General features: G+C 45.7%; 1 protein-coding gene across 10 annotated transcripts in view; it reads right to left on the bottom strand.

The window, feature by feature from the left end:
* Positions 1-25,710, bottom strand: part of FRY (FRY microtubule binding protein) — a 308,821-nt gene that overhangs the window by 28,205 nt on the left and 254,906 nt on the right. For 8 of the 10 annotated variants that reach the window (XM_074986272.1, XM_074986262.1, XM_074986203.1 and 5 more), the window contains exons 52-54: positions 23,283-23,483; positions 12,034-12,195; positions 10,185-10,351 (exon numbers count right to left, since the gene is read on the bottom strand). In XM_074986272.1, the coding sequence (XP_074842373.1) occupies positions 10,185-10,351; positions 12,034-12,195; positions 23,283-23,483 (530 nt within the window). Of the gene's footprint in view, positions 1-2,691; positions 3,630-10,184; positions 10,352-12,033; positions 12,196-23,282; positions 23,484-25,710 lie in introns of those variants that run through there. The other 2 variants (XM_074986277.1, XM_074986254.1) reach the window with 2 other exon arrangements.

The raw sequence follows: 25,710 nt of genomic DNA, 5'->3' as shown, positions 1-25,710 counted from the left end.
ATTTTGGTATCAAAGGAAATTGATTTTGATATAACTGAGTTTGATATGACTAACCCACGGATGTGTACTAAATTCTGAAAGGGTTTTCCTGCTACGTCCAGGAAAGCATGGAGGTGCATTGTACCAACTCTCAAGGGGAGCTCTCGAAGGAATTTTATGACAGGGAGGAAGAATTCTTCCTAGAACACTGTGGTGCAACAGGGGAATGTGCTGACCTCTACTTCCTCGAGAAGGTGCTAAAATACTCCCTTCTGGGCATTGCCCCTGTGGAATGGTGCATATACATGGAGAGAGAGTTGAGTCCCTGGGCACTCCTGACTACGCTGAGAATTCTGGTTACCTGGGATTCTGTGTCAAACAGCCTGAGGATCCTTCAAATAGAACTCTATGAATATAATAGATGGTGTACTATAGTGCTGTGCTAATGACCTTTATCCACACCTTCTTGAAGAAAATCTGGGATTAGCTAGATTTCCAGGATCTCTTAAATTAGCATTGCTCTGGTGGCACCAAAGGCTGTACTTGGTCCAGATGGAAGAATAGACTTTTACTGCAGATAACCCGGATTCAGACAAAATCCTGATCAATTTTAAAGACAGGATTACCATGATTAATGCTTTCCCTGCAAGCACAGTACAGGCAATTAATTCAAGATAGTCTGGATAGAGAGAAAAGGGACTTGGGAAAAAATGTCTAATCTGGGTGGCAGCTATCATGTGAATTCCAGTTTTAGCTCTGTCAGACTGCAGAATCTCCTTGGCTTGAATAGAGCTACTACAATTACTTTGCTTGTTCCCATTTGTCTTTTGGATTACTTTCCCCATAAGGAAAGGGCAGGAATGCACATAGAAGGCCCTGTGGCCACCTGTGTGACATCTATTCATGACACCTGGAGGTTCAATAGATGGAAGCACTGAGCTTGGTGCACTTGTACAGAACAAAGATGAGCTCCTGGATCTTCTGGAATCTGCTAAACGATTGGTGGGTATTTGCCACCAAGAGTAGCTGTCCACTCCCAGGAGGGTTATCCTTAGGTGTGCAATCAAGGAACTCTTCTTGATTTTTATCACTAAGCAATGGGCTTGTAAGAGATCCAGACTCTGCATTGTGTACTGTTGCCTGAGTTGGATTTCTCATTAGAATGTCATCCAGATAGGGGTATAGAACTCAACGCTTCTGAACGATGAAGGGTGGAACCCTGAGAACTTTTCTTATGATGGAATCTCATTCCACAGCTCATGAGATCTGGGAAATGGGAGATTTCCTTATGGATCAATATATATTTGATGGGAATGGTGGATATATGTGATTAGGTGGAGATGGGGGAGGGAGGAGCCTGTAGCTCAAGGGCAGGGGTTGATAACCAAAATAGCGAGAAGAGCCATTTTTTTTCTAATTTGGTAAAAGAAACTCAATAATTCAAGAGCCACAATGCACGTGAATACAAGACGGCCTTTAATGAATAATGTCAATACATTTTGTAACCCCTATTTTAAGAACAGCGCTCACACACGATTTGTAATGCGATACGTTTACTGCAAGTCTTTACAAACTTTTTACATATTCTATTTCCTCACACTTTATGTGTGTGTTTGTACCACTATCTTCCCGACTTTTACTCCTGAACCATCTTTCTTCTCTGAAGAATGCTAGGGGGAGTTATCCATCGTTTTGAGGTCATGTATCATTTGCTATTTAGATATGAGTTGCTCTGTTTTGGGCATTTAGACAATTATGTTTATCGAAAATAATCAGAAGATTTTTTTCCCCCACTTTGAAATTATAGCATTGGTAACCAGAAAGAAATCCATAAAGAGCCACATGTAGCTTCAGATCCACAGGTTGCAGAGCCTTGCTCAAGAGAGTATCTCTGATTTACTGTCTCTTACCACCTACCTGTGGCTGACACAAACCATTCTTCTGAAAAGTGGGAAATTCTATCCCCTAGATTCAGTTCTGGACAGAGGCACACCTATTCATTGTCATGATGGGCTTTGGAGGGTTGCAGGACCAACACAAGGCCTTTTCCTTTAAATTTCACACCAGTGCTTTCCATTGATGTATCTGCTATACTTTCTCTGGTGCTTCAGTGAGGAAGAGGAACTAAATGAGCACCTCTGCCTGAAGGCATACTTGTACTCCCTCCTGAAGGTACTCAATAGAGAGTGCAGAGACTGCTTATATTTAGGAGCATTTTTAGCTCAATCTTATACAATTTTTGTCCAAAAAAGAGAGATCCTATGAACCTGAACAGACAATATTTGCTTAGAGTGTCTATCTTCCAAGGATGGAACTAGACATGATACCTGGCCACTGAGTTGGTTGCCACTGTCTTGGCTGAAAACTTCCAAGAAATGCTGTTGCTAGTGAAATTTTCCTCAAAACAGAGCAGAAATCAGGGTGATCCCTGTCTTTCAGGCCACTGAGCTCTTCCACCCAGAGCAGTGGCGTTCTTGCAAAGCATGTGGATATGAGAGATGCTCAGAGAGACTGAGGATGTCCTGAGGTCCTGTCTAAGGGGGGGTCTATCTGGTGGGTTCTAAGGAAAGAATTACCCTTCTGCCAGAACAAACATCTCTCTCATTAACGATGCTAGTGAAGAATCCACTCTTGGAACCTAAGGTACAGAATTTTTTGGCTCTTGCAGCCTATAAAACCTAAGGCCTTAATTATTAGTGTGCTTACCTAGCCATGTTTTCCCCACTCCTCTAATCACATCCTTAAAGGTGGGGTGCAGGGAATAACAATCTCCAGAGAGGGTTCTGAAGAAAGGTATGTACTGAGTCTTGTTCTTAGGAGCCTCTTCAGGCTGGAGCTGTGGCAGTCATAATCTTTTAGCAGATGGCCTCAAACCTTTTATGGGGAATTGTTTTTTGTTGCATTTTCTCCAAATCCTGCTCACATTCAGAGCCTTTCTTTGGCAGAGGCTCAGGAGGCTGTCTTCTGGGTTTTGTGTAATTTTTCCTCTCTTGACTTTTTGTCTTATTGGCATGCTTTGTGGGCATGACTGCCCAAAGACAACCAGAATGCAGTCTCTTGCAGCTTGCCTTACAGAGAACCTGAACCTTCTTAGAGAGTTTCTTTCAGAGTCTTCCCCTTCAGAGTCTCACACCCACTAGGGTCTGTTTACGAGGTCAGCAATTCTGCCCAGGAAATGTAAGACGTAATTCCGGACTTGGGGGAGAGGAGGACTGGTATCCTGGTAGAGTTCTTATCATTCCTGTTTACCCCAGGGCTTACTCCCAGGCAGCCTGGATGAAGCCCTCTGTCTCCTTAGAGTTTCTGTCTGTTCTGTTCCATTTCTCCTGACCGGGTTCTTTCACGGTGAAGTCATAGCTTCTTGGGTGTTAAAGGACCCAACTCAGTGCCCTGTGTGCTGGCAGAGGTAGGGCCAGCTGATTGGGAATGAGCTGGACAAAATTAGGTTTTTTTTGCAGAGCCTAGAAGTGCTGTCTTACGTGTAGAGCATCAATTGGATTTTGCCATATACTTGCACGGCTGCTGTGCCACGCCTGAGAATGGGCAGAGGAGCTCAGCAGGGAGATGCTAGAGTGGAGGCTTTGGATGGCTGTGATCCCCACGCTTGAAGCAAACAAGAAAATGCTTGAAAAACTGCCAGAACAATAAAGCTGAAAGAAAAAGAGACAGAAGTGGCATGAACTGCCCCATCCAATGCCACAGAGGTAGAGGATCCATCAGCAAGTGGGAGAAAGGGGCATAGCCAGCACAAGCAATGCTGTACCTTTCAACTATCACTGGAAGCTGCAGGGAGAGGAAAGCATCCCATGTATGGCAGAAATATGGGAGACACTGGGCTCGAAAAGGTTGCAGGGCGTATGTACCAGAAAGGGAAGTTACTCACCTGTAGTAACGATGGTTCTTCGAGATGTGTCCCCGTGGGTGCTCCACAACAGGTGTATGGCTCACCCGGCGCCGCAGATTGGAATTCTTCTAGCGATCCGGTACCCGCCAGTTCCTTGACCAACCGCCTCGGATGCTCCTGAAAAAACACCAGACAGAGATCCGAAGCGGGGAGGATGGGTGGGTGGTGGAGCACCCACGGGGACACATCTCGAAGAACCATCGTTACTACAGGTGAGTAACTTTTCTTTCTTCTTTGAGTGGTCCCCGTGGGTGCTCCCCAATAGGTGACTACCCAGCAGTAACCCAAGTAAGGAGGTGGGTAATCGATTCATGTGCAGCTTGCCCCTGAGAGGACTGCTGTCGACAGACGGGTATCCTCCTCGAATACCCGATGTAGGGCATAATGCTTGGTGAAAGTGTCGTAGGATGACCAGGTTGCCGCTCTACAGATGTTTTTAACGCGATGCCCTTGAAGAAGGCTGTTGACGCTGCCACCGCCCTGGTGGAGTGAGCCTTAGGTGGGGCCAACAAAGGGGTCTTTCGAAGCTCATAGCACATTTTTATACAGGACACAATGTGCTTTGAAATTCTCTGTGAAGAGAGGCCTTCCCCTTTTGACCTGGGAGCGAGAGACACTAGAAGCCTGTCCGTTTTCCGGAAGGACTTAGTTCTGTCTATGTAAAAGGCCAATGCCCTTCTCACGTCTAGGAGATGTAGGCATGCCTCCTTGCTGGAGCTGTGAGGCTTCGGGTAAAACAAGGGTAAAACTATTGGTTCGTTAAGATGGAACTCCAGGGAAACTGTTGGAATGAAGGCTGGGTGTAACCGTAAGGTTACTGCCTCCTTTGAGAATACTGTGCAGGGCGGCGTTGCCATCACTGCTGCGAGCGAGCTTGCTCACCCTGCGGGCTGACGTAATCGCAAGGAGGAAGTTTGTTTCCATCGTAAGGAGTCGGAGGGGTACCATGGCTAATGGTTCAAAGGGTGGTCCCGATAGCGTGCTGAGCACCAAGTCCAAACTCCATGACGGCGGAAGCGGTTTTCGAGGGGGGTAAAAGTTTACCAGGCCCTTCAAGAACCTTTTGACGATAGGGTGGGCGAATACAGTGGGCCCTTCCTCTGTATGCCGAAAAGCTGATATAGCAGCAAGGTGGACCTTTAGCGAGGATAGAGAAAGCCCGTCTCGTTTGAGGTCCAATAGGTATTCTAGTATTACGGTTATAGGAACGTCAAGGGGAGCTAACTGCTTGGCGGAACACCAGGCTGTAAATCGAGTCCATTTCTGTTCATAAGTCCTCCTGGTGGAGGTCCTTCGGCTACACTCCAGGACTTGTTGTACTCCCTCTGTACACGTGCCCTCTAAGGTGCTGAGCCATGGATTAACCATGCTTGTAGGCACAGACCCTGAGGGTGCAGGTGCATTATGGATCCCTGAGCCTGCGTGAGTAAGTCCAGCGCCACCGGTAGGGGAAGTGGTGGATGATCCAACATGCGCAGAAGCAAGGGAAACCATTGTTGCCGGTCCCAAGTTGGGACTATGAGTATCATGCGAGCTCTCTCCCTTCTGGCTTTCTGCAGAACCTTGTGGATAAGCATTGTGGGGGGAAACACATAGAGTAGAGGGCCCTTCCATGAAATCATGAATGCATCCCCCAGGGACCCCCGCCCTATTCCTGCTCTGGAGCAGTACTGGGGACACTTCTTGTTGTACTGGGTGGCAAACAAATCGACTCGGGGAAACCCCCATGTATGAAATATGCGCCGTAGCAGGTCGGAGCGGATCTGCCATTCGTACGTGAGTGCGAAGCGCCTGCTCAGCTGATCTGCCTTCACGTTGTGAGCGCCCGGCAAGTATGAGGCTTTCAACATTATGTTGTTGGGAATGCACCAGTTCCACAATCGGACTGCTTCCGCACATAACGCACGGGATCGTGCCCCTCCTTGTCGATTGATGTAGAGCATAGTGGAGGTATTGTCGGTATTGATCCCGACTACTTTGCCATGCAGGTAGTCTCAAAAATGTCTGCACGCATTGAACACTGCTCTGAGCTCCAGTATGTTTATTTGCAGTGTCTGTTCCGCAGGGGACCGTAGCCCTTGCGTCACCTTGCTGCCAATGTGCGCTCCCCATCCTATGTGGGAGGCGTCGGTAGTAAGAAAGATAGAAATTTGTGGTTGGTGAAAAAGGCATCCCCACTAGCAGATTCTTGGGATTTTCCCACCACGCTAGGGACCTGCGCACCTCCGTTGTGGGCGACACTACCCTGTGGACAGTGTGGGATGCCGGTTTGTAAACACTCGCCAGCAATGCTGCAGGCTTTGCATGTGTAACCTGGCATTCTGTACCAGAAACGTCGCTGCCTCCATGTGCCCCAACAGCTGCAGGCACGTTAGGACCGGCACCGTGGGGCTGTACATCGTGACTTGCACTGGGGAGTTGATGGCGCGGAAGCGGGCGTCGGGCAGGTATACTCTTGCTGTGATAGAGTTTATGCATGCCCCTATGAACTCTATACCTTCTGTGGGTTTGGTCTTTGACTTTGCGAGGTTGATAACTAGGCCTAGCGAAGTAAACGTGTTCACGGTGACACGTATCATGCATATGACCTCTGCCTTTGAGGCCCCTTTCAGCAGACAGTCATCCAGATATGGGAAAATAAACACCCCCTGTCTGTGCAGGTAGGCTGATACCACTGCCAGGGTTTTGGTAAAGACTCTGGGTGCCGAGGATAGGCCGAACGGAAGAACCCTGTACTGGAAATGTTCCCTGCCGACCGTGAAGTGGAGGAAGCGTCTGTGTGCTGGGTGGATTGTTATATGAAAGTAAGCATCTTGTAAGTGGAGGGCTGCAAACCAGTCTCAATCGTCCAGTGCCGTAAGTATGGAGGCAACTGTGATCATCCGAAAGCGTTGCTTGCGCAAGTAACGGTTGAGGCCCCGTAGATCCAAGATCGGCCTCCAGCCTCCTGTTTTCTTCTCTGTTAGGAAGTAGCGTGAATAAAAACCTTTCCCTTGGAATTGTTCCGGCACTCTTTCCACCGCCCCTATGAACATGAGGTGATCTACCTCCTGCTTCAGCCTCGCCTCGTGGGCAGCGTCCCTGAGATGAGGCCTGGCACGAGGCTTTGTCGGTGGAAGTCACAGGAAAGGGATCGTGTAACCCGTGGCTATAATTTCTAGCACCCATTTGTCTGTGGTGATCTTTTGCCATTGGGAGTGGAATGGTTTGAAGCGATGATGGAACATGAGATGAGAGTGGCATTGAGCGATGGTGTTGATAGTGCAGTTCCCGACATACCCGTCAAACTTGCTGTCTCTGGGCCTGCCCCGAGGGTGTACGGCTTTGCTGAGAACGTCGCCTGGGAGTCCTGTATTGCTGCTGCTGTTGATGCCGCCCTTGGTCGTAGCCTTGCTGATATTGAGCACGCTGTGGTTGGTAAGCGTAGTGTCTTTGCTGAGGATAAAATTTCTTCTTCTTGTATGGGGGAGTATAAATACCCAAGGTCCTAAGTGTAGCCCTCAAGTCTTTGCTGGAGTGGAGGACCGAGTCGGTTGAGTCCGCAAACAGCTTTTGCTCATCAAAGGGAAGATCCACGATCTTCGCCTGCAGGTCCCTGGGGATACCAGACGTCTGGAGCCAGGATTCCCTATGCATTACCACTGCTGCTGCTGTTGAACGTGCCGCGTAATTTGCCATTCTCAATTATAGGGTAGAGGAAGAATATACCTTCCTGCCAAACAGCTCTAGCTTCTTAGCATCTTTATCCGACCCCCCCGACTTGTACTGAGACGTCTTCAACCTCTGCCGGGACGATTCGACCACCAAAGAATTGGGCTGCGGGTGACTAAAGAGGAACTCCATGCCCTTGGCTGGGACGAAGTATTTCTTATCCGCTCTCTTGTTTGTAGGCGGAATAGAGGCCAGGGTCTGCCATATGTTAGTGGCTGACTCCATAATGGCTTCGTCCAGCGGGATAGCGATTTTCGATGAAGCCGGGGGTCTCAAATTTTTCAAGAGTTTATGATGCTTCTCCTGCACCTCTGCTATTTGAATGTCCTGCGTGAAAGCAACTCTTTTGAACAGCTCCTTGAATTGTTTAAGGTCATCCGGGGGGGAAACATCCCCAGGGGCCATGGCCTCATCTGGGGAGGATGAGGAGGAACCACTGGGGTACACCTCCCTCAAATCCTCTGGCTCCCGAGTTCGGTGATATACTTGCTCCCTGGAGGACTGTGAAGGGAAGTCTCGGGATTCTGGACCTAATTCCTCCTGAGACAACTGTGTTCCCGTCCCAGAGCGAGAGTGTACACGGGAGTATTGACAAGTAGCAGGGGAGGACCTGCCCTTGGATCTAGACCTGCGGTGTCTGTGCTCAGCATGATGAGGACGACCATAGCAGCATGGGCAAGGGCCCGGTGATGGAGACCTGGACCACAATCGGGGAGTGTACCCATGATGTCTGGGAGAGCGGGACCTCAGCGACGACATAGATAGTGGTGAAACTGGTTTGTGATAGTACTTAAGGGGATCCATGCCCAGAAATGGTGAAGGTGGCCCAAGCCATGGCAAAATTGGTTGGAAGAACGGAGAGGGAGGCCCTAAATAAGCCGGTGGAGTTACAGCCTGTCGGTGTGGTGTGTGTATCTCGGGGGAGGGGCGGGACTAGGAGATAAGGGCAGCGCGGCCCTGCCTGGAGATGGACTGAGGTGCCAAGTTTCTGTTTTTGTCTTGCCCCTCCACTGCGGGGTGGGCACCCCCCTTCCCGTGCCGGGGATCTTGGCCCCGTTGTCGGTGCCGTGCTCGGCACAGTCAGCGGCGGTGCCGCGTGGGTAGCTTCCTCCAGCGCCGATAGGCTCCGTGCCGGGTGCCCCTACACCATCAGTGCCGCGGGGGCCGGTGCCGCATGCGTCGGCACCACCTATTCCAGCGCTTGCCTCGCTGGCACTCGCGGCACCTTCCGTGCCACCTGTTGTGTAATCGGAGGCTCAGCCTCTGCCACGTGCGCTGCCGCTTTCATGAGCTCGCGGCTGGGGGCTCTGCGTTCCGCTCGTCCTGCCTGCTGGGCCCACTGGCAAGGATCAAGCCAGGGAGACTTTCCTCCTCTTCTGCACCAAGGGGGTCAAAGAGGCTGCCTTCCTTTTATGCAACCCAGAGGGCCCTTCTGGGTGAGGCTTCTCCGGCGGTTGCGGCTGGAGAGCCTTATCAAGCAAGATCATTTTGAGCCTCATCTCTCTGTCTTTCCTGGCCCTGGCTGTAAGCTTAGCGCAGTGAGAACACTTCTGGGTAACGTGTGACTCTCCCAGGCAGCGAATGCATTCACTATGCCCATCGGAGGCCGGCATAGCCTCGCGGCATGACTCACACTTCTTAAACCCCGAGGAGGCCATCGCGGTGAGTCTTTACTGTTAATAGGGTACTTAGCCACTACTGAGTGCTTTCTAACCCAAAATAACATTCACCGGCCTGCGGGGCAGCGGACGGCTTAACTAGCCTTCTTGTCCGCCCCTCTCTCCTTCGTTCCTCTTCTTTCTGCTGTCTAATATTCTCTTTCTTTCTCTTCTTTTTTTTTTTTTGATAGTTACAAAAACAAACAAACTACACGTAAAAACAACTATCTTATCTGTCTCCGGCTTTAGCCGGAGCAGATTCCATCTGCAGCCGATGGCGGCTGAGAAGGAACTGGCGGGTACCGGATCGTGCACATGGCCGGGGGCACGCAAGGGAGCAGTGCGCGTCGGCGCATGCGTGATGCAATAGAAACTGCTAGGAGAATTCTGATCTGCGGCGCCGGGCAAGCCTGACACCTATTGTGGAGCACCCACGGGGACCACTCGAAGAAGAACCGTAAGTTGTTCCAACATATGCTTCCGAGCAAGTCCCACACATACAAGTCACAGGATTGGAGGAATGAAAAGCTAAGAGTTCTGACATCCTTACACCCCATGAGATACAAGCGGTGAGACAGCATGGATGGTAGAGTGTTAACCAGACAACCATAACAGTCTCAACACTTCTTTCGTTGAAATGTACTATACACACGATCCATGTAACTGTACAGATGGATGTACAAATCTTATACAGTTTCTGCCATGAGGAATGTCTCATCCTGTTTTGCGAGTGTTAATAAATGTGGTTGAACAGACATTTTTCTGAGTCGCCCTCCCAGCAGTCCCTAGTTCCAATTAGTTTTATTCCAGTTGTGGCCAATATAGCTAGGGGGCACTTACACTTTATGGGGCTAGATTAGGAAATTAATTACATGGTTGCATCTTTGGCTGTGCTGTAGAAGAGGTTTTTACCCTACAGAATATATCAGTACCTGGCAAGAGCAAATTGCTCCAACAATCTGTCCCCTTTTTCTTCATTCTCTGTCATATCCAGGCTAAGGCTATCGCTGCACTCAAATGCGGCTGGGAGTTCATTTGTGGACCCAGAAAGGTCGTCTTCATGTACTGTTATATCTTCCTCTTCATGTGCAGCTTCAGCCTGAGAAAACAAACAACAGCAATATAACATTTTAGAGAAAACAGCCAATTTAAAATGTATCATTTTGGCTCATATGTGGACAAGGTAATTTACAAAAATGTACATTCAATATTTGTTAAGCAACAAAACTATAAAAAGAACATGAAGTCTAAAAATAAGTTACTCTTGATTTTAAGTTATCCTCTATTTTAGCAAATGCATTAGTCACTATGAGGTCTTAGATACACTAATTATGTTGTGGTTATGGCAATGTCAGTGTTTTGATCAGAAGAGACAAAGTACTATCTGAATTTGTATCATCTTCCTTTCTTCCTACTAGCTGCATCTAGACTACATTCCTCTTTCAAAAGAGAAATGCAAATGAGGAAAATTGAAAATGCAAATGAAGCGCTAATTTAAAAATCTCTCACTTCATTTGCATAATCTCATCCGATTGGTTTTACAGAAGAGATTTAAAAAAAAAAACAGCGTATTCCTGAAAAAAGTTCTTTCAAAAAAGGGTTTTTTTCCCCCAAAAACAGCCCTGTCTACACTTTTAAAAATGCAAATGATGCATATGATTATGCAAATTAAACCAACATTTGTAAATCAGTGCTTCATTTGCGTTTTTGATTTCCCTCATTTGCATTCCTCTTTTGAAAGCAGAATGTAGTCTAGACATAGCCACTGAAGAAAAGCAGCAATGAAAAGGGGAAAGAACTTTCAAGGGTTTAATTATATATGAATATGCTTCCAGCATATTAATAAAGTCATTAATTATATTAATAATCATTTACCAACCTTTCTTAATACAAGAATTGTGTCTGCAGGCACGGTTCACTTCAGATAGCTGTATGGAACTGTGTTTTGAAAATCTAACATAATACTGCAATTAGGCATTTCAAAATTCTTACAGTATGCCAAAAGGAAAGAATTGAATCCAGTGCATACAACTGCACAATATGCTCCCACATATAAAAAAATCTCACAAATACATGAATACACCCACAGTGCAATTAGCACATTATTCCATACACATCAACACGAAGAACATTAGGAATATTTCCTCAAGCATTGCAACTTTAGAGACTTGTATGTAGAGGGTGAACCTCTCTCATCTGGCATCTTCAGGACCTGACCAGTGCCAGATGAGAGAATTCAGCGAACAACAGGAGGTCAATAATTTCTAGCAGCATTGCCAACACTTCTACTGCTTACTGTGCTCTTAGAGACATTTAGAGGTAAATTAGAGCTAAATAACAGCACAGAACATGGACAGCCAGGGAAGGTGGCTGTAAACAAACCTTATGGGACCACGGGGAAACTTGGCCACACCCAAGATAAGTGGTCATCCAGCTACCTAAAATAATGCTGGATTACAGAGTTTTTTGGACAACAGAGTTCTAAATTAGAGAGGTTCAACCTGTATCTTGCCGTTAGTTAGGGGCATTCATACTGTATGTAAAATATTTAATTTTAAAAGACCAAAATAGAGAGAAATGTTAATGAAAAGTATATGGGTCTCACAAGAGTGTGTGAAAATATATTTGTACATAAAAATATATAAACATTCTGTACTACAAGAGGAAGAGAAAACATACTTGCCCCAGCATTCAAACTGCTCATGACATTTTAAAAATAAACTTTTCTTTTAAAGCTCATTTAAGGAGAAGTATAACCAGGAAGTTTCAAAACTCCTTTACCTTAGAGCCCTCAGATACCTGGCGGTTACTCATGTCAGTCAAAGACACTTCGAAGCTAGATGTTCTTGTATTAAAATGATGCGGGTCAGCTGAGGTTGTATCACATGATGTAGAAAGAGAATCCATGTGAATTGTATCCTCAGAGGGAGAGAGAGTCATGATCTGTGAAAAAGGATAAATAATAATGAAAAGAACCAGCTGTGAAGATCTTCTATCACATGTCTTTTTATTATAGCAAGGTGATGGCCCTGCTACAGATAACATTAAGACCAGGTTTCTGGTTAAACCTTGACTCTAAGAACTCTAAAATCTACAGGGTTACTCAGAGCGCTGTTATTTGGTGTTCTTCAATGTGTGCATAGTTTTGTTAATGAGCCCAGTTTGGGTTCATTTGACCAAATGCTTTCAGGAAAGAGCTTTTGTGGGGGAAATGGGTTTTCTAAGAATTGAGAGATTCTAGCCACTATATTTTGCTCACAGAGAGCTCAAATCCAGGATCAGATCAGCCCTCCCAGGCGTCCACCTCTCAGGAGTTATACCAAGAGAATTCACTGCAGCTTTGGGTGAACTCAAAGGAAAAAGAAATTTCAAAAATATTTTGCATCTCCTGTTTGGAGCATTGCAAACTGTGCATACTGACATGCTAAAGAAATTACACTTAGCACATGGGGAAGGAGGTTTTAACAGGACTGATAACCTTTAAAGTTTTTGGGGAGCTCAAAGAGCTAAGCAATACTCCTAAGAAACTGAGCCAGCAGTCAGTATCTGATCAAGTCCCACCTGGGGCAGACATTTGAAAAATTGTTAATGAGTGCTGCTTCTGTCAGACTTTTATTTTTAATTTGAGGGGAATGTAATTCATGTTTTTTAATCCTATATTCATTTGTATTTATATTTTCATAAAAACTAGATATGCGAGTGCTTGCATTTCATGGGGTAGAGGACTGGGGGAGGGATAGGAGTGGAGGAGGGTTAGAGCTGTACTGAGGGAGGAGAATAAACTGGGATGGATAGTAGGAGGTTTGGGGGCTCAGGTGGAGGGGGACCCACTGGGGTGAGCTGGGTGACTGGGAAAAAACAGGGTTGGGGTGCCTGTCCAGCCCACATTCTCCCTTTCTGTGTATGATCCAGAATCTATAATGTCTGAACCCCTCTTCCTTTCTTTCCCCTATTAAAAAAAGAGGTCACCAAGTCCAGTCCCCTGCTCTCACAGCAGGACCAAGCACCATTCCTCACAGACCTTTTTAAAAAAAAATCAATTTGCCCCAGATCCCTAACTGGCCTCCCCAAAAACAGAGCTCATAACCCCAGGTTTAGCAGTCCAATGCTTAAACCTCCTCCTTAAAGGGCTCACTGTGGTTACACAGCATCTGCATGAGAACTGTGATATGGAGAAGCCATGACGCTGTGGGTAGGATGCTTCGAAGAACTCACTGGAGGTACACAATGCTGAGGCCCGGGTGAGGAGCTGACAACTGGTGTACGCTAACACACCTCAGAAATGCTCCAGTCCTGGTGAAGAGGGAAGGGATATTCCCTCCATTCCCTCACTGGCAGGAATGGAGCAGTCCACACGTCTCAGAGCTATTGCGTTGGGCTAGATGTCTCCTTCAGGTGAGAACAAGTCCTTGAGATGAATGGGCCATTTCACACCTCTCTGAGCCACTGACTGTGAAGTCTGAAAGGGAGGGGCAGGGGATTTAAGGGTATAGGAGAAGGTGGGAACAGGGCAGGGTGGTTTGGGTTAGGGATGGGATTATGCATAAAGTATAAATGGAAATTGGTGGTAGGGAAGAGTAGAGAGATTGGAGGGCTCAGGCAAGAGATGAAGATTATGGAATATGGGAAGGGAGAAGACAGGGGAGTTGATGGGTAACAGAGGAAATCGGCTTACAGAGAGGGGAAGGGGATAGGGGATCTGGATATGGTTTTCTGGGGGGGACTGCATGTTGCAAGAAATGGTGGGGTGGGGATGGAGAAGAAGAGACATATCAGTATTCTCTCACACCTTGAAAATTACTGTAACAATCATATAATGCAATATTATAATATTAATGCTGCACAATGCAAATATTTTAAAATGAGGCCTGGAGGGTGACCTTGGGCAAGTCACTTCACCGCTCTGTGCCTCAGTTTCCCATTTATAAAATGAGAACAAGTTATGTGAACTTATTCCAGCTCTACTGATGAAGAGCTCTATCCAGAAACTAGGATACTTTAATTAGTACAATAGCAATTAGGTTTTCCCCCTCCCACAAAGTGTCCCTATCAATGCTGTGGAAGGGTTTTTAACAGTCTATGAAGGTTATATACAGGGCTGTTGGGGGAGGGATAGCTCAGTGGTTTGAGCATTAGCCTGCTCAACCTAGGGTTATGAGCTCAGCTCTTGAGGAGGCCATTTAGAGGTCTGGGGCAAATACAATGGAAAAAACAAATCTGTCAGAGGTGGTAGTTGGTCCTGCCAAGAAGGCAGGGGACTGGATTCAATGACCTCCAGAGGTCCCTTCCAGCTCTATGAGATGTGTATCTCCATTTATTTATATTTACACTCAAGCAACTGTTCTATGATCACTCTGAGAGCTGGTATTTGGTCGTTACGAGATCCCTCGCTTTGGAAGCCGGCCTGTTCTTTCCTGAGCTGTCTAACAATTTCTGTCTTCTTTCTCTCCGAGAGAATTCTATTGAACACTTTTCCTGAACTAGACAGTAATGTGCAGTTACTCCAGTTCTTGTATTCCTTCAGGTTACCTTTCTTTAGACAACTGATAAGATTTCCAGTCTTGTGAGATCTCCCCAGTGTCCCAAATTTTCCCAAATAGATTATATATCATGTTTACCGCTGTCTCACTACCCATCTTGATTGCTTCTGCGGGAATGTTGTCTGGGTCAGGTGCTTTTCTGCTTTTCAGGTGGGCAATAGCTTTTCTGATTTCTTCTTTAATAGGTCCGTTGAAGTTAATTTGCCGAAGTGTATTTATAGGTGGTAAGTCCAGAGTTTCCATGTGGGCAGGGCAGTTCAGTAGTACTTCAGAGTGTTCCTTCTATCTACTGAGCTGCTCATGTGGGGTTTCTTAGCACATACCCCTCCTTATCCTGCACTGGCTGATCCACTCCACTGTATGCCGTGACCCATCTAGCTCCCGTGTGATGTGACAGAGCTCTTCCAAGTTTCTCCTGTCCTGCAGCTTGTTCAGCTTGTTGCGCAAGGTTTTCCACAAAGTCCTTCTTGTCCCCTTTTGCAGCCTTTTAACGTCTCTGTTGGCTTCTGAACACAGTCTCTGAGTGTCCACTTTGGCTGCTCTTATTTTGCTGTTGTTGACTGCTGCTTTTCTGTCCTTTCGTTCCTTCACTTTTCTTAGAGTTTTTGCTGTGATCCATTCTTTGTGTCACTTTGTCCTCTTTCTCAATGTTTTATCACAAGTCTCTTTCCAGTCTGTTTTGCTTATCTGCCTCAATGACTGTATTCAGCATTAACAAGGGAAAAACAAGACAATGAGGATCAATCTGTCCACAAATACCACCATCAAACTGGGAGAGGATGACCTGGAAGATGTGGAGCAGTTCCCCTACTTGGGGAGTATTAGGGGCAGAGATGGAAGAATAGACAAGGATATCAATTCTAGGTTAGGGAAAGCAGCAGCTGCATTCAGGACTCTTCATCCCATATGGTGTTCACAAATAATACCTATTAAGATGAAACTGCAAATTTCCAACATAAATGTGATGAGTGTGCACTTGTATGGGTGTGAGACCCAGCGTACTAAAAAGTCTTCAAATCACAAGTTTCAGACAGATGCCTGAGGTACATCCTCCATATCAAATGGCAAGACTATAACAAATGAGGAGTTTTGGAACAGACCAGGACAAAAACCATTTGATGTTCAAATCAGGAGAAGGAAGTGGGGATGGCTAGGCCACACTCTCAGAAAACCATCATCCAGCATAGATCATCAAGCTCTCAAATGGAACCCACACGGCCAACGCAAAAGAGGAAGACATCAGCCAACATGGAGAAGATCTACTGTGACTGAAGGAAAATAAGTGGGGTACTCCTGGAGCCAGCTAGGAATTTTGTCTCAAGAGAGAGTGAAGTGGAGGAGATTTGTAGATGACCTATGCTCTACTCAGAGTACAAGGGTTTAAGTCAAAGTAAGTCACAATAGCAGTTCAACTGCAAACCTAGGGGAACAAGATTTAAATCACAGAGTTGCCAACATCACTAGTTTCATCAAGAGTACCCTAAAATGGTATTTGATCTCTTGGAGGCGCCTTAAGCCAAACTGGGAGACCAGCTGTGAAAAGTCGGGCAGTGCGGTAGGACTAAGGAAAGCTACCTGCCTGTTCTGGCCCTGTGCTGCTCATGGAAGAGGGTGGCCATCCCTCCCTCCAGTCCCTAAGCGGCAAGGCATTAGACAGGAGATCTTTGTGCATGGCCTCTACACTGAGTGGTGACTCTGTAGCTCCCATTGGCTGGGAACTGCAGTCAAAGTGAGCTGTGAGGACAGTGCCTGGAGAGAGTGGCAGTGTGTGGTACCACCTGCTCCCCCTAGCTAGGGGCCACAGGAATGTGCTGGCTGCTTCTGAGAGTGGCATATGATCAGGGAGGTGGGGAGCTCATCTTAGCCTCACTGTGCCCCCAGCTGGCAGCTGCCTGACGTAAGCCCCACCTGGCCAGACCCTGCACCCTGACTTCCTGCCCCATCCCTGAGCCCCATCCCAGAGTCTCCTACACCCTGAACCCCCTCTATATGTCAACCCCTCGCCCCAGCCCTGAGCCCCCTCCTGCACCCTAACTCCTTCCCAGAGCCTGTACCCTGACCCCAGCCCTAAGCCACATCCCAGACCCTGCACTCCTGCATCCCAAGCCCCTAACCCAGCCCTGAGTCCACTCCTGCATTCAAACCTCCCTTCCAGACTCTGCACCCCCATCTCAGCCCTGGACCACACCCCAGAGCCTCTGCACCACAACCCTCCTGCACCCCTGCCCCAGCCCCAGCCCTGAGAGTTCCCCCACCCAAACTTCCTGCCAGGGCCCACACCTCTTAGCCCCTCCCATGCCCCAAACCCCTGCCCCATCCCACTGAAAGTGAGTGAGGGAGGGGAAGGGAGAGTGAGGGAGGAAGGTGGTAAAGTGAGGGGGAAGAGGTCCTTGAAGAAGGGGCAGGGCAGGGGATGGGACAAGGATGTTCGGATCTGTGTGATTAGACAGTTGTCAACTCTAGTAACTGACCTCTAACTCCTACCAACAAATACTTCTCTTTCTGTTCAGAAAAATTAGGAAAACATATGGCAAAAAACCTGTTCACATAGAGGACTGGCCTACACTTAAAAATTCACATCAGCACAGCTACGGCTCTCAGGGGTATAAAAATCCACACCCTTCAGCAATGTAATTAAAATGACTTAATCCTTGGAATATACAGCATTCTTCTGTTCATCTAGCTACTGCCTTTTGGGGAGGTGGGTTAACTACAGCAGGGGAAGAATCCTGTCATGACCCAGTTTCATAGAATCCTAGGGCTGGAAGGGACCTCAACATGTCATCTAGTCCAGCCCCCTACTTCAAGCAGGATCAACCCCCACTAAGTTATCCCAGCCAAGACTATGTCAAGCTGGGAGTTAAAAACCTCCAGGGATGGAGAATCTACCACCTCTCTAGGCAACATATTCCAGTGTTTCACCACCCTCCTATTAGCCAACCTACTCCTCTCCCTCTGTAACTTCAGTCCATTACCCCTTGTTCTGCTGTCTGTCACCACTGAGCACAGTTTCTCTCTATCCTTTTTAGAGCACTCCTTCAGAAAGTTGAAGGCCGTTTTTAAATTACCCTCAGTCTTCTCTTCTGCAAATTAAACAAGCCCAAATCCCTCAGCCTATCCTCATAGGTCTTGTGCTCCAGCCCCTTAATAATTTTCATTGCCTTCCGCTGAACCTGCTCCAGCACATCCACGTACCTTCTATACTAGGGGGCACAAAACTGGATGCAATACTTCAGATGTGGCCTCACCAGTGCCAAATGGAGAGGAACAACCACCTCTCTAGACCTGCTCGAAATGCTCCTCTGTATGCACCCTAATATGCCATTGGCCTTTTTGGCTACAAGGGTGCACTGTTTACTCATATCCAGCCTCTCATCCACTATAATCCGTAGGTCCCTTTCCGCTGTACTCCTGCTTAGCCAGTCAGTCCCTGGTCTATAACAGTGCTTGGGATTCTTCCACCCCAGGTGCAGGACTCTACAAGTCTCCTTGTTTAACCACATCATATTTCTTTTGGCCCAATCCTCTAATTTATCCAGGTCACTCTGGATCCTAGGTCTACCCTCCAATGTATCTACATCTCCCCCTAGCTTGGTGTCATCTGCAAACTTGCTGAAGGTGCAGTCCAAAACTGGCCCCAGAGCCAAGCCTTGCGGCACTCCACTTGAAACTGACCGCCATCCAAATATCAAACCACTGACCACTACCTGTTGGGGCTGACCATCAAGCCAGTTTTCTATCCATCTTATAATCCATGTATCCAATCCATACTTCCTTAACTTATGGGCAAGAATGTTGTGGGAGCCTGAATCAAAAACTTTACTGAAGTCAAGGTATATCACATCCACTGACTTCCCCATGTCCACAGAGCCTGTTACCTCATCACTGAAACTAATCAGATTGGTCAGGCAGGACTTGCCCTTGGTGAATCCATGTTGGCTACTTTTGATCACTTTCTCCTCTTCTAAGTGCTCCAAAATGGATTCCTTGAGGATCCTTTTCATTATTTTCCCAGGTACTGAGGTAAGGCTGACTGGTCTATGGTTCCCTGGATTGTCCTTCTTCCTTTTTTTAAAGATGGGCACTACATTTGCCTTTTCCAGTCATCTGGAATCTCTCCCAATCTCCAAGAGTCTTCAAAGACAATGGCCAAAGGCTCGGCAATGACGTCTGCCAATTCCCTCAGTACCCTTGGGTGCATTAAATCCAGACCCATGGATTTGTGTACATCTAGTTTTTTTAAGTAGCTGGAGGCATAGCTCAGTAGTTTCAGCATTGCGAGCCCTTAAGGGGCCCATTTAGGGATCTGGGGTAAATAGATTGGAAAAGGGATGGTGCTTGGTCCTGCCAAGACGGCAGGCGACTGGACTTATGTCCCGCCTCATGTCCCTTCATGTTCTATGATATGTGTATCAAGAAACAAACATTTTCATAGAGAGGGATAGCTCAGTGGCTCGAGCAGTGGCCTGCTAAATCTAGGGTTGTGAGCTCAATCCTTGAGGAGACCATTTAGGAGTCTGGGGCAAATAGCTTAACAAAAAATATCCCTAAGCAATAGTGTTTGGTCCTGCTAAGAGAGCAGGGGACTGGTCTCAATGACTTCCCAAGGTCTCCTCAACTTCTAGAAGACATGTAACTTGCTCCTTTCCCACTGAGTGCTACCATCCCATATAGCATTGTCTAGCACTATAGTGTGGGCACTGTCCTTGCACAGGAAGACTGAGGCAAGAAAATCATTGAGTACTTCAGTTTTTCTTATGTCATCTGTCACTAAGTTCTCTCTCTCATCCAGTAATGGTCCCACACCTTCCCTGATAACCCTCTTATTGTTAACATGCCTGTAGAAAATCTTCTTGTTACCCTTTACATCCCTAGCCAGCTCTTCATATCCCTTGCCAGAGAGCAGTCACACTCCAAACCTCCACCAGGCAGCCTGCTGACAACTGCTGACCTGGGATCTATGAAGTCCTACCCACTTGTTGTTCAGTCCCTAAGGTCTTATTGATGGAATTCAGAGCTGCTGATTAGCCCACTAGTCCTACTAAAAGTAGGAATGCGAAGCTGCCTGAATAACTGGGTCCACCCTGCTCTGGATTGTGTATCTTGTGCTTCTTGCTCCTGCTTTTCCAGTCTGTTTTCTTGGCACCCTGATCCCACGTGACTCCAAGCATTTGATCCATTGTTCTTATCTCCAGTTTGTCTCCTTCTACTTTCCTGACCCATCTGACCCTGGTCTCATGAGGGTGGACTCTGACATCTTACCAAGAATATTTATTAACTTGTCTCAGCTTGTACGCTTATCAATTTTATATCTGTTTAAATAGGGATCAACGCTTTATTCATGTTTAAACATTCCATAGGTAGGGTGACCATCCATCCCATTTTAGCCAGGACGATCCCTTTTTTGAGCTCTCTGGAGAGCGTCCTAACTTTTTTAAAAAAACAGGTCAATTGTCCCATATACTGCAAAGCAGAGACCTGAATTTTACAGAGAGCGCTCCTTAAGCGGCAGGGGCTATATGTTTAAAGACTTAGCTGGAGAGGCTGGAGGAAGTGGGCAGGCTCTTCAAACAGATTGTATAAAAATGCTGTTGCCAGCAGCCCCTGGGGTGATGGGAAGAGGGTAGTGGAGGCGGGGTGAGGGGGTCAGGATGCTGAGCACTCTTTGGTCACACTGCCTGAAAAAGACAGAGAAGGCTGTCTCAGATATCCCCCCTGCCAAGCACTGCTGGCAGATAATAGGACTGGGGATGGGAGAGCAGGGCCCTATGGTGGGAAATGGGGGGCAGCCACTTAGGAGAAATGGGGGACAGCTGCTGGGATGTTGCATTTAGCTTGGTAGTCCACAGGCAGCAGCAAACAGGCAAGTCTATGGAGTAAAGAGCAGCTTGACCCAGGCCAGGGGTTAGATGGGGTATCATGGGTTTGGAGGAGTCCCATAAAGGATGGGGGAGAGGGTTCAGGAGGGAGCAGAGATGGGAAGATGGGCACAAAGAAGGTGAATCATGGAGGAGGGCTGGTAAATCTGGATTAACTCTTCTGGAAGTCAGGGCTATTAAATTTTGTGGGGCCCCCTAGGATCTGGGCTGATGAAAATAAAGGGCTCAGAATATGGGGTGGCTCCAGACTGGAACAGAAGGCTGGCACGTGAGACGGTGTGAAGGTAGGCTAGCTAGGAGTGCATACTCTCAGGTAGAGCTTGGGATGAAGAGTTTGAGGTGCAGCAGGAGGGGGCTCCAGGCTGAAGTCCAAGGGTTTGTAGTATGGGAGGGGCTCAGCCTGGCCTACTGATGGATGTGGAGCAAGGAGGGCAAATGCTCATGATCCAAGGCAATTTAAAAGAGTCTGGGAGCCCAAGACTCTTAAATTGCTCAGGCAGGTGTGGCAGGTGGAACACCACCCACACCTTTGGGGTGCAAACCCCCTATTCCATTCTGTCTGCCTGTGCTGTCTCTCAAAGGCCAGAGCCACAGCCCCTCCCCCCCACCCCTTTGAGAAGTGCTGGAAAAAGGTGAAGTGATGGGAGAAATAGGGTTGGGTTGGGAGTTCGGCTGTCCCACTTTGTATAGGTGTTAAGGATTTAGAAGGGAAATAATTCTTTTTACAACACAATTCTTTTGAAGTTTTTGAACTATCTGAAAACTGATAAATATTTTTAAAAAAATATCCTGTGTTAGGTTACTAATTCATGCATAATATTTTAAAAACTGGAAGTACTTTACCATACATCCTGTTTATTAGTTTGACTTTTCAATTAAAGCTGGATTTCCAGATGTAGTGATTTAGCAAGCTTCAGCATTTGTTTGGGAAGGGGTATTTGAACAATTAGGTTGCTGCCCTTCTCTTAATCTGGCTCTGCCCTGGGGAATGGGGGAGCTAGCCTGCAGAGTGGGGGAAGGAAGGGGTCGCCCAAAGACAGTAACTAGGAAACAAACAGGAACCATAATAAAAAAAGCAGTAAAGTAGTACTTTAAAGACTAACAAAATAATTTATTAGGCGAGTTTTCGTGGGACAGACCCACTTCTTCAGACCATAGCCAGACCAGAACAGACTCAACATGTAAGGCACAGAGAACCAAAAATAGTAATCAAAGCTCACAATTCATAAAAAATATTATCAAGATGAGTAAATCAGAGAGCAGAGGGGCGGGGCGAGTCAAGAATTAGATTAAGCCAAGTGTGCAAAAGAGCCCCTATAGTGTCCCAGAAAATGTGCATCCCAGTTCAAACCATGCGTTAATGTGTCAAATTTGAATATGAAAGAGAGTTCAGCAGTCTCTCTTTCCAAAGCAGTGTGAAAATTATTCTTCAATAAGACACAAACTGTTAAGTTATTAACAGAATAGCTTACTCCATTAAAATGTAGACTAACTGGTTTGTGGATCAGGAGTGTTTTGATGTCTGTTTTGTACCCATTAACTCTTTGTCTGAGAGAATTTGAAGTCTGTTAGGCACCATAACTTCTTTGTAATGCCCAGAGGCACTTACACCTCATCTGGGGTGAGTGAAGTTTCTGCTCTACAGCCTCAGCTGAGACCCAGGAGGCCTTTAGCTCATGTGGTAGAGTGCAAGGCTTTAGACCATATACTTACAGGTTCTATCCCTGGTCCCAGCAACCCCAGGTCTGTTGGTGTTACTATCTGACTCTAGTGGAATTTATATAGGGTGTGTGCATAGGCCTAGTAGGTTTCATTCTCTTTTCTTACTGCTGCAAAGGTATCAAATGGTTTTCACTGTTTCAGAACCCCAGGGCTTCTCCCTGCTCCCAGCCTTCTGACTCCTGCCCTCCTGCACACACACACAGCCCTGATTTCCAGCTGCTCATTCATATACCCCAGCCCCCCCCACACACTCCCACTCCCCCAGCCCCTTGCTTTGGATCCTGCATCTTTCTCTCTCTCACTACCAGCCCTCACACTAGCAGCTCACACACTGGAGGACAGCAAGATGAGGACAAGGCAAAGTGCTTCTGTAGAGCAATAACCACTTAATTGTAGGCACATATCTTTTAATTTCTGCCTGTTTTTGTTGTTTAAATGGGTGCTCAGTCAACTTAATGTTATATTGAATGTTTGTACTGCACAGTTCTAATGGATTGCCATTGAACTCACCTAACTCCAAGCAATCTTACCAGATGTCCCCTATCTCACTTAGGGACATATGGTCACCCTATCCATAGGTGACTTTTTCAAAATCATATAGCTGCAACATTTTATAAACATTTATAAACAGAAGGATTTAACTCTGGATGTTTAAGCAGAACTAGTAGCTTGCTGAATAAAGTGCTACTTATCAGATCTGACACTTCCTGTGTTTTGTACTTTCATCAAAATTCTTTTCATTTTCAGCTAAAGGACAAGCGAGCTGTTAGAAAGCAGTTTTGTGACATCTGGCATCCCAAATTCTAGCTGATCAGTTTGTATTTAGGCAACAGGAAACTAAAGACCAGTTTATTTTAAAAAAATCTTAAACTGTAAATCAGCTACTTACTAGGTCTGAGTGTTCCAAGATTTGGCTTGCTGTTAGGTCCTCCTCCTCTGATGACTCATCAGAGTCCTCATGGTTCATTTTATTTAGGCTGGGTGTACTTCCTGAAAGCTGGCTTTCCTCCAGAAGCTGCATATCGCATTTGTCCAGACTATCTAGAGACCGTCTGCGCACTCCCCAGTTGAAATTATCCATACTCTCACCCTGAAATCATATGCAGGCTCAGCTTGGTTCCTATGCTATTATATAAAATTAACTTTCAACATTACTACTAATTTCTTCTTATCTATCAGAAAAAATATTTTTGATTAAAAAAATATAGTACAGTTACCTATATACGAGCACAATTTTGTTAAACAGTAAAGTAACCGGAAACTTTCTAAAACACCATTTGGAAATAAGAATAATAAAAATGGAAATAAACGTTAAATGATTATTCATTATTTTGGATATTAAGTGTTTTTCATGCTTTTACTGCTTTAAAAATTTGCTTTTATGATTCCAGGAGCATATATATGCATATCTGAATGTCAATAAAACATTGATAGGCTACATAAACATCTTAAAGCAATCTGAAAAGAGTCTTCCCCCATAATGTTACTGTAAAACATCAGGATCAATCACACATGACATATTCATAGTCATATTTCAATAAAAGACCACATGTTAAATATTTTAGATACTCTGTACTACAGACATAACTACAATAATAAAATGTAAAGTTCAGGCAGATTTGAATGCCGCTCTCATTTAGCCTGCTCAATGCCATGGATATACCAGCACAGCTTTTCAGTTTTTATTTTAGGCTTATGACTGATTTTTCTTCATAAACTGGAAATTTCCCATCCTTCCTTGCTCCCCGAATTAGCCTGATTAGGATGGACCAAAATTTCACTTTTTAAAAGGGACAGTGTCAACTTAAAAATCAAATTTGTATATGAACATTTTCCTTTTGCTTAAGGTTCTGAGTCTGTACACACTTCAGCAAACATGAGTTTAAATACAGCAGGTGAATATTTCCAGGACTGAGACAATAGTGGCAAACGACACCTACAATAGTTATAAACGAACAGAGTTAAAGAAAAAAATATTTCACACTATTTTCCCCCAGTTGTTTACTTTGTGCATTTGACAGTGCTTTCTGTGTAGTCAGTTTCTGTAATTCCCTTCTGTGGGCAAGTCAAGGCTGGATCCTTGCAGATATTTAAGCATTTGCGTAATTTTACTCATGTGAATAGGCCCACTGAGGTAAAAGGACCTCTGCCCAGGGCTAAATGTCTTCCCATTTGGATCCAATTCTAGGTTTGGGGGGTCTGAATAATCTTCCCTCTTTCTGAAAAAAATCTTTAACACCAACATGAGAAAAAAAGGCAATTACAGGAAAAAGGATTAAAGGCAAAAAAATAAAAGGAAGTACAGTATCTACTTTTTAAAATGGTGTGCTACAAGAAACTAGCCTTTAAAAAATGAATCAGCTTCAAGTTAACAAGGTCCTTTAACTATGAAATCATTAAATGTGCATTTTTAAAATGTATCAACAATCTGTGTCTTAAATGTATAATCAGGAAGAAAAATATATATCGCACATGAAGTACTCTACATTCCAAGGGAACTTGGAAATGGCAGAGATGCTTAATGACTTCTTTATTTTCAGTCTTCACTGAGAAGTCTGATGAAGGAATGCCCAACATAGTGAATGCTAGTGGGAAAGGGGTAGGGTTAGAAGTTGAAATAAAAAAAAAACAAGTTAAAAATCACTTAGGAAAATTAGATGTCTGCAAGTCACCAGGGCCTGATGAAATGCACCCTGGAATACTCAAGGAGCTGATAGAGGAGGTATCTGAGCCTTTATCTATCATCTTTGGAAAATCATGGGAGACAGGAGAGATTCCAGAAGACTGGAAAAGGGCAAATATAGTGCCCATCTATAAAAAGGGGAATAAGAATAACCCAGGAAACCACAGGCCAGTAAGCTTAACTTCAGTGCCAGGAAAGATAATGGCGCAGGTAATTAAAGAAATCATCTGCAAGCACTTGGAAGGTGGTAAGGTAATAGGAAACAGCCAGCATGGGTTTGTAAAGAATAAATCTTGTCAAACTAATCTGATAGCTTTCTTTGATAGGAAAACGAGCCTTGTGGATAGGGGAGAAGTGGTAGATGTGGTATACCTAGACTTTAGTAAAGCATTTGATACGGTCTCTCATGATATTCTTATAAAAAAACTAGGCAAATACAATTTAGATGAGGCTACTATAAGGTGGGTGCATAACTGGCTGGATAACAGTACCCAGAGAGTAGTTCTTAATGGTTCTCAATCCTGCTGGACAAGTATAACAAGTGGGGTTCTGCAGGGGTCTGTGTTAGGACTGGTTCTGTTCAATGTCTTCATCAATGATTTAGATATTGGCATAGAAAGTACGCTTATTAAGT

The sequence above is a fragment of the Carettochelys insculpta genome, chromosome 1 (assembly GCF_033958435.1).
Source record: "Carettochelys insculpta isolate YL-2023 chromosome 1, ASM3395843v1, whole genome shotgun sequence".
Taxonomy (NCBI): domain Eukaryota; kingdom Metazoa; phylum Chordata; order Testudines; family Carettochelyidae; genus Carettochelys; species Carettochelys insculpta.
This window is presented reverse-complemented; position numbering and strand designations above follow the sequence as displayed.